A 9856-nucleotide genomic window follows, 5' to 3' on the forward strand; every position below is an offset into this window, starting at 1 on the left:
TGCACATATTTCAAGACTCTGTTTTCAATCCTTTAGATAAATACCCAGAGGTGGAATTGCTGGAACATATGATAGTTCGATTTTTAATGTTTTTAGGAACTTCCTCACCCTTTTCCATAGTGACTGCTCCATTTTACAATCCCAGTAACAGTGTACAAGCATTCTAATTTCTCTACATCCTTGCCAACACATATTATTTTCTATTTTTCTGAGAGTAGCAATTTTAATAGGTCTGAGGTGATTCTCATTGTGGTTTTGATTTGCATTTCTCTGATGATTAGTGATGTTGAGTATCTTTTCATATGCTTGTTGGCCATTTGTATATCATCTTTGAAAAAATGTCTAGTCAATGTCTTTGCTCATTTTTAAGTAGGTTATTTGATTTTTTGTTATTGTGTTCTAAGAGTTCTTTATATATTCTGGATATCAACCACTTACCAGATTAATGATTTGCAAATATATTATCCACTCTGTAGGCCTTTTTGATGCGTTGATTATGTCCTTTGATGCACAAAATTTGTTGTATTATAAATTTCTATTTGTCTATTTTTGCTTTTGTTACCTGTGCTTTTGTTGTCATATCCAAGAAATCATTGCTAAGTCTAATGTCATTAAACTTTTCCCCTATGTTTTCTTCTAGGAGTTTTATAGTTTTAGGTCTTATGTTTAGGCCTTTTATCCATTTTGAATTAACTTTTGTATATGGTTTAAGATAAAGGTCTAACTTTATTCTTTTGCATGTGGGATATCCAGTTTTCCCATTGTTGGAAAGACTGACCTTTCCTCATTGTGTGGTCTTGGCACCCTTGTTGAAGATTATTTGACTATATACACAAGGGTTTTTTTCTAGGCCATTTATTCTGACTCATTGGTCTATTCTGTTTTTACACCAGTACCTCACTATTTTTGTTACCATAGCTTTGTAATCTGTTTTGAAATGAGGAAGAATGAGTTTCCTAATTTTGTTCTTCTTTTTAAAAATTCTTTTGGCTATTCAGGATCCCTTAAGATTTCAAAGAAATTTTTTTATTTCTTTAAAAAATGGCATCGGGATTTTGGTAGGGATTGGATTGAATTTATAGATTGCTTTTGGTGCTATAGACATCTTAACAATAGTAAATTTTTGAATCCATGAACATGGGATGTTTTGCATTTATTTGTCTTATCTTTAATTTCTTTTAGCAATGTTTTATAATTATATTTTAGATCAAAAATTTTTTATGCTTTTGAGAATATAAATTTTATTTATATAAGATTTGGAATATGTTTACCTAAATCACTCATTGTTTAAAAATATTTGTAATTTTTAAAGTTACATAAATATTGATCATTTAAAACATTGGGGCTTAATTTACAAATTACTCTTCTCTTGGATTAATGTTCCTCCATTAATTAATATTCCATCAGCATATGAATTGCTAGAGTGATATTTTTCAGTATTATTAAAATTTTTGTGTATGTCATGCAAAGCATAGACATCTAACTTGCACAGTGTATGGAATCTGCCAACTCTCTTTTGTAGTTGAAAACAAACAGGTTGATAAGTGAAATATAGAAAGTTCTGTAAGAAAGAGTATATATTGTTATGGGACCATAAAGAAAGGTTATTTGTCACTGGGACAATCAGAAGAGGCTACTTAGGATAAATTTACAGTTGAATATTAAAGGGTATGTATAGTTAAGACTGACGTTGAGATATGGGAGGAAAGGTATGACACATGAGGGTGTAGATGAATAAAGGAAGAGACAGGGTAGGCTCTACTTTATCTGAAGAGATCTGACCAATGCTTAAAAAACAAAAACAAAAATACAGATTTAGTTATTTTTAAGTAGTTGAAACAAAAAACCAACTTTCTTTCCTTCAGTTTGTTCTCATAGAAAAAAGTCCTGAGACTCTATCCTTTTCAGCTTTTTCTAAGACCTGTTATGTAAATTAGGTCAAGTTTTTAATGTGTGTGTGTGTGTGTGTTTGGGTTTTTTTTGTGTGTGTGGTGTGTGTGTGTGTGTTTTAAGTGTCTTATGTTTTTACTGATTTGGGGGGAAAGGGTTTTGTTAATGAGAAAGATATGGTCAAATTTTATATTATGATTATGGATTTTTTTTAGTTTTTTTGCTTTATATATTTGGAGTAAAAATATTTAGAAATGTTATATTTTCATGGTAAATTGAGCCTTTTATTGCTATGAAATGTCTTTTTATCTCTAGTAATTCTGTTTATCTACTTTGTCAGTTATTAGTATATTGATATAGCTATACCACCTTCCTTTTGTCTAGTGTTTTCATGATATGTCTTTCCTAGTCTTTAACTTCCAACCTTTCCATATGCATTTATTTATTAGCAGCATGTGATTGCGTTTTGCTTTTAAAATACAGTCTGATAACCATATTTTTTTTTGGTGAATTATTTAGTCCATTTACATGTAATGAAATTACTGGCTTGGCTTCAGTTTGTTGTGTTACTATTTGCTTTTCAAATTTTCTGCCTTTCTTATGTTTCATTTTCTTTCTTGTCTTCTTTTGTTTGTTTTTTATTTCCATTTTCCCTCATTGTTATCTTGGGAGTTTACATCTATAAAAATTCTTTTAGTGTTTTCCTAAAGATTAAAATATTCATCTTTAACTTATTAAAGTCTGGTATAAATTAGTATTTTACTGTTTCCTGGACAATGCTAGAATTTTATATTATTTTCAGTTATTTTTCAGTTCTAGAATTTCTATTCTTTTTTTATGCTTTCCCGTTCTCTGCTGAAATTATCCATCTTGTGTTTTAGCTCAGTGGACATATTAAGCATATTTATGTTAAAATTTGTGTCTGATATTTTCATTATATGTATCACCTTCTGGGTTTCTTTTCATTCTTTTGTTTTTCTTGGCTGTTGGTTAGGTAGTTTTGCCTTGTTTATGTCTAGTTATTTTTGATTGAATGCCAGACAGTGTAAATGAAAAATTTGAGAGTTAATTTAAGGCCATATGTCTGTGCTGTCCAGTATCATAAACACTGGTCACATGTGGTGAGTTACATTTAAATTATTTAAAATTAAATACAATTTAAAAATTCAGATCGTGGTTATGCCAGCCACTTTTCAAATGTTCAGCAGCAACATGTGGCTAGTAGCTATCTCATTAGACAGGGCAAGCATGGAATGTTTCCATCAGTGCAGAAAAGTTCTACTGGATAACACAGCCAAAAGTGATCTCATTTTTCAGTAGAGAGAATTTACTCTGGCTTATGGCCTTAGAGATACTAGAAATCCTGGATCACCCTTATCCATTTGAGTTTGAGATGATCCTAAATTGGACTTTAGTTCTTACAAGGGCTGGTATACTTCTAACTTACTTTTCAGTCTTAGCCTTTTGAGATCACAGTCTAAAGCCGAGAGAATTACAAGGACAGCCACCTTGGCAGGCCCCCAACTCCAATGTTTATCTCCTTAGGCCTGTGAGTCTACAAAAAGCTATGCACAGCTTCTCAGCGATGTCTTTGGAACAAGCAGATGCCTATAGGACAGCGGTACTCAACCTGTGGGTCGCGATCCTTTTGGGGGTCTAAGGACCCTTTCACAGGAGTCACCTAAGACCATCCTGCATATCAGATATTTACATTACGATTCATAACAGTAGCAACATTACAGTTATGAAGTAGCAACAAAAATAATTTTATGGTTGGGTCACAACATGAGGAACTGTATTTAAAGGGCAGAAGGTTGAGAACCACTGCTATAGGAGAAAAGCAGAACCTAATGCTGGCTCACCTCTCCAGCCTTCCCCTTTCCTCAACTGGAGACTTGCAATTCTTCACTGCCTTAATGGTTCTCTAATGTATTTAAACTGATATTTTACAAAAATATTTTTGTACTCAGCTTTTTAATTCTTAGTGGCAATGTTATTTAAAACAGTAGCCCATCGCCGAAACCGGTTTGGCTCAGTGGATGGAGCGTCGGCCTGCGGACTGAAGGGTCCCGGGTTCGATTCCGGTCAGGGGCATGTGCCTGGGTTGCGGGCACATCCCCAGTGGGGGGTGTGCAGGAGGCAGCTGATCGATGTTTCTCTCTCATCGATGTTTCCAACTCTCTATCTCTCTCCCTTCCTCTCTGTAAAAAATCAATAAAATATATTTAAAAAAAAAAAAAAACAACAAAAAAAAAACAGTAGCCCATCATAGCAAGAAGTAGAACTTATCTATTGATGTTTTAATCAAATATTGCAAACAGCCCTAGCTGGTTTTGCTCAATGGATAGAGCATCAGCCTGCAGACCAAAGGGTCCTGGGTTCAGTTCCCGTCAAGGGCACGTACTTTGGTTGCAGGCTCCTCTCCCACCCAGTCCCTGGTCAGGGTTCATGCAGGAGGCCACCAATCAATGTGTTTCTTTCACATCAATGTTTCTTTCTCTGTCTTTCCCTCTCTCTTCCACTCTCCCTAAAAATCAATGGAAAAAATATCCTTAGGCGAAGATTAACAAAAAAACAACAAATACTTTAAACAGTATGCCTAACAACTAACATGTTTAGGTCAGTTTCACCTACATGGTCCTGTTTGATTCCAACTATAGTATTGTGATCAACATACATACCTTGTATCCTTATTTCAAAGATGAGAAATTTTAGATTCAAAGAGATTAAATAAACTCAGCTCGTAGAGGGAAGAGCTGAGATTCGAACCCAGATTCTCTGACTCCAAATCCTGTCTATAGTTAGACCTAGTGGCTGGCAGTAATAAGAATGCATGATGAATGATGGGAGCAACCATGAAAACTGATCATTCCTATTGGCACTTTAGGTCATTCTCAAGTTCCCTTTCTCCTGTAAAATGAATTCCAGAATAAGTCTTCTACTCAATATCTAAAATTCCTAAGCTCCTTAATATGTAGGATAATTTAAAAGGTAATTATTCTAAATATTAACATTTCTCTATTGATAAATCTATATTTTACACTTCTTTTCCACGTTTCTATTATGTAGCTTAATCTGAATTCTATTAACTATGTTTCTTTCCCCTCTCCCCAAGATAACTGCTAAAATACCAAGCACAGCAGTTACTAGACCTGTAGCTACTGGATATGGGGTAGGTTTTCTTAAGCTGAAAATATTAAGATGCTTTTTCGTGTGCATAAATTCATTTTAGGCAGTTCTAAGCAATTTGGGCTATTTTTCAGTCCATGAACCAGATATAGTTTCTATTTTGAATAGTTACAAACATTATAAAAATCTCATTTAACAGCTTTAAATATTCTAGTCCTTTTGATTGTAAATATATCAGAAAATATTTTATTACCTTTTCTGTTTGTAAACCTTGTGTTTGTTTATCCACTTCCTTTCATTTTTTATATAATATGACCAAGTCTCATGTGTATTCCATTCATACATTTTATTTGAAGTTACATAATAAATATAATGTTTGTAATTTTAAAAAACTTACTAATTAATGCATTGAAAAGTAAAATTTAAGAAAATTTTCAAAGACATATATTTGGGCCTTGCTCTTATTTGAGATTTTTGGAGGAAGGATGCTATATAAAAAATCCATAAAGGAAAATCTTTTATATATTGCCCAAATTTTGATGTTTTAGCTTACATGAAATAATAGAGGAATGAGAGAACAAGGTGGGATATCATTTCCCAGTCCTTATGATAATATTTCTTAGAGGTCAGAAAAATGATTTCAGAACTGAGGTCCAGGGCAGTTGCCTTCATACTGTCCCTTTATATGAATGAAAAAAGTAGCCTTATCTATAAAACCCTAATGTGCAAATAGACCAAACAGCAGAACAACCAAACAACCGAACAACCAGTCGCTATGACATGCGCTGACCACCAGGGGGTACACACAGAATATGGCAGGCGTCAGCAGCAGGTGGCAGAGCGCAGAACATAGTGGGCATCGGCCGCAGTGGGATGGTGGAGCAGGAGAGCAGGGGTGCCAGACCAAGGCGGGATGCCGATCGCTGTCATTGGTGCGAGCCTCTGGTGGCTAATGAAAATTCTTTGCTCCTGCATACCACAGTCCTGCCCGGCATTCACACCTGCTGCTGGCAGCAGCCCCGCTCGCACCTACAGCTGGCGCCGGAGCTGCCGCTCGCACCTTATGCTGGCGCCCAGCGCCAGTCCTGATCGCTTGGCGCCATCAGCGGGTGCAAGCAGCAGCTGCTGGCCCCGATCGCCCCGAGGGCTTCTCCACCTCCCCCTGCTCCTGAGGAGTGATTGGGGCAGCAGCCACCGCTCACACCCGCTGCTGGCACCAGCCCCAATCACCGGCAGACAGTGGACCAGAGGCTGCAACGGGAGGGGCCAGGTGGGGGCACGGAGGATGGGCCGAGACCTGCCCCTGTGTCCACAGCAGCCTCGTGGCCCACAGTTCCCTTTCAAGGTGCACAAATTCGTGCACTGGGCCCCTAGTATATAATATAACTGTGTGTCTTATGAAGCATGGTTTTATTAATCAGCCTATACATGTATTACCCATAAACTTGGTTTTTGGTGATGTTTCAGAACAGGAGACAGCAAACATATTCTGTGAATGGCCAGGCAGTTTAGGCTTTCCAGGTCAGACAACCTGTTGCAAGTACCGAGTCTGCATTCCTAGTGCAGGAACATCCACAAATAGGTGTGGCTGTGTTCCAGTGAAACTTTATTTACAAAGGCTGAGGGTTGTTGTTTGCTGATGCCTGCTTTAGAGTTTTACTGTTTGATCCTATGTCCTCAGATGATACATGAAAAAAATAATATTTAAGTTCATTTGCCAATAGAATGAAGGGAAAGTTATGAAAAACTTGTATAATTTCATTTATAAAATTAAGTGTAGATTTTAAAAAATTGTTTTAACTTAGTTTTCTGTTTACTAGTCCAAGACATCCCTGACATCATCAATGGGAAGACCAGTGACAGGGGCTATCCAGGTATCTCCGTCGTGTGGTTGTTCATTTGGGGCCTCTCTTGTGACTTAGAATATTACCAACATTTTCTTTTCTTTATTATATTATTTAAAATGTTAAAGGAGATATTACTGATATAATTACCCTGATTCTTTAAAGTGTGGGCTACAGATTGGACTGTTTGAAATCTTTGGAGGCAGAGTCCCTGGACTTACTGAGGTCTCAGATGAAATTCTACTGGGGAGTAGACATGAACTGATGGTTAGATTGTATGGTGTACCCAGGGACCCATTTTTCCTGTGCTGTCATTTACAACCATATCTTTGGTTTCTCTCATGGGCATAGAGGATACCAACCAAAAGTAGGGGAATAGCCAGCTAATAGGCTATATAAGGTGCTATATAAAAATCTATGAGGTGTTTTTTTTTTCTTTCAAATGGAGTAAGCCCAATTAAATCTAGGAATTATTAATTTATAGGGGAGCCCTAGCCGGTTTGGCTCAGTGGATAGAGCATCAGCCCGAGGACTGAAAGGTACCAGGTTCGAGTATGGTCAAGGGCACGTACCTTTTCTTAAAAATATATATTTTATTGATTTTTCACAGAGAGGAAGGGAAGGGAAGGGGATAGAGAGTTAGAAACATCAATGAGAGAGAAACATCGATCAGCTGCCTCTTGCATAGCCCTGACTGGGGATGTGCCCGCAACCAAGATACATGCCCTTGGCCGGAATCGAACCCAGGACCCTTCAGCCCACAGGGTGATGCTCTGTCCACCGAGCCAAACCAGTCAGGGCAAGGGCACGTACCTTGATTCCGGTTTCAGGCTTGGTCCCTGCCTAGCGCGTGAGGGTGGCAACCAATCGATGTGAACATTGATGTTTCTCTCTCTCTGTCTCTCTCCCTCCCTTCCACTCTTCCCAAAAATCAATAGAAAAATATCCTTGGGTGAGGATTAACGCCTCATCACTCCTGAAAAGAGAAAAAGATAAGAAAAAGAAAAACATTTATAGGGGAAAATGAACGTAGAGACAGAGTTGACATAGAGGAGCAGAAGTACAGAATTAAAAATTACAGTTAGCCCTGGTGGCATGGGTCAGTGGTTAGAGCATAAGCCTGTGAACCGATGGGTCTCAAGTTCAATTTCAGTCAGGGGCATATCCCTGGGTTGCAGGTTCCCCGCCCCGGGGATGCAGGGCGAGTGCAGGAGGCAACCAATTGATGTAGGTCCCTCACATCGATATTTTTCTCTCTCCTCTCTCCCCCTTCCTTCTCCCTTCTGCTCTCTCTAAAATCAATGGAAAAAATATCCTCCAGTGAGGATTCACAAAAATAAAAATTGCAGTTATGTGTCATTTGCAGAACTGTAAGTACATTTAAATTATTCCTATTCTTTTAAGGATGGAGTTACTAGACCTATGACAGCAGTGAGAGCAGCTGGTTTTACCAAAGCAGCTTTGAGAGGTTTGTCTCTATTAACTTTTTTTCAGATCTTTTAACATTTTTTTACTGTTTTTATATATGTAAATATTGTTACCATTTTAAATCTAACATTCCGTTGATTATAAGGTGCGTCATTATTTTAAGTACCATAAGAAAGGAAACAGGTGATGAAAATACTCTGTATCACAATTGGGGTGGTAGTTGCACTGGCATGTAATTTGTCAAAATGTACATTAAAATTTTGTTTTATTTTTTTATAAATTAGAGCTCATTTTTAAAAATTGAAAGTAAAAATGGTATTTAAATATATGATAAATGATTTTAAAATAAAATTATTAGGACAAAAATTGTTTATTATATAAATAAGGACAATTAAAAAGCCAATGCCAAGTTATTATTCACATGATTGATAATTTAGAGTTCATAATGGGAATAGATTATTGTGGGAAATGAGTAAATACTGAGAGAGCATCTCATTTTTGTTTTTTTATGTTAACACACAAGTTTACATAGTTTTATGTATGTTAAAAATCTTACCAATTTCTTTATATACAAATGTTTATGTAGATATAACGAATGTCCTGCCTATTTAATAAATAGGTAATCTGAGTCTTTTAATAAATAATTAAATAACATGTGCAAGATTTCATATTTTCTTCAGTTATGCTGGGTTGCAGATTAAATATGAACTCTTGAATTGTGTCTCAGGTTCTGCATTTGACCCCCTTGGTCAGTCAAGGGGCCCTGCTCCTCCTTTGGAAACCAAGAATGAAGATAGGTACGTAAGTCCTTATGCTGTTGTTTTATTGTTGCACCTTTAAAATTTTTCCAAGTAAGTATTTTAAAAGTTTGTGTCACCAAAATAGTAATTACAATATCATCCCTAGTTCTTGGAATTAGGAAAAGAATCAAACCTAATAAAAATAGCCATGTGTATCCTGTATAGTTTTATTATATTACTAGAGGCCTGGTCCACAGATTTGTGCACCGGTGAAATCCCTCAGCGTAGCCTGCAGGGATCGTGCTGAAACCAGCAGTCCAACACTGCCTGCCGCTCCTGCCTGCTGCTTCTACTCATCCCGGCCCCGCTGCACCTGCTGCCGCCGCTGTTCAGTAGGCTTGCTGCCACTCTGCTGTGGTCTCTGGTCTGCAGCGGCCACTGTGAGCCCTGTGTCTGGCGCCCGTCGGTCCGCAGAGTGGCACTTCAGATGTGGGAGTGCAATGACCATCAGGGAGCAGCTCCTGTATTGAGCGTCTGTCCCCTGGTGGTGAGTGTGTGTCATAGCGACCGGTCATTCGGTCAATCCACCTTAATGGTCGTTTAGGCTTTGATATATATATACTAGAGGCCCTGTGCACAAAAATTTGTGCACTCAGGGAGGAAAAGGGGGTCCTCGGCCCGGCCTGTGCCCTCTCGCAGTCTGGGACCCCTCGGGAGATAATGACCTGCTGGCTTAGGCCTGCTCCCGGGGTGGCAGAGGGCAGGCCCAATCCCCCGAGGCAGTCCCTGGTCGGGCTCAGAGCAGGGCCAATTGGGGAGTTGGGG

At 37.9% G+C, this 9856-nt stretch overlaps 1 protein-coding gene across 4 annotated transcripts in view; it reads left to right on the forward strand.

Moving 5' to 3' along the window:
* IFT88 (intraflagellar transport 88) overlaps nt 1-9856 on the forward strand; it is a 167276-nt gene that overhangs the window by 21207 nt on the left and 136213 nt on the right. For 2 of the 4 annotated variants that reach the window (XM_006752647.2, XM_015563113.1), the window contains exons 4-7: nt 5006-5062; nt 6840-6893; nt 8268-8331; nt 9019-9088. In XM_006752647.2, the coding sequence (XP_006752710.1) occupies nt 5006-5062; nt 6840-6893; nt 8268-8331; nt 9019-9088 (245 nt within the window). The remainder of the gene's footprint in view (nt 1-5005; nt 5063-6839; nt 6894-8267; nt 8332-9018; nt 9089-9856) is intronic. The other 2 variants (XM_006752649.2, XM_015563137.1) reach the window with 2 other exon arrangements.

Source organism: Myotis davidii, unplaced genomic scaffold (assembly GCF_000327345.1).
Source record: "Myotis davidii unplaced genomic scaffold, ASM32734v1 scaffold1070, whole genome shotgun sequence".
NCBI lineage: Eukaryota > Metazoa > Chordata > Mammalia > Chiroptera > Vespertilionidae > Myotis > Myotis davidii.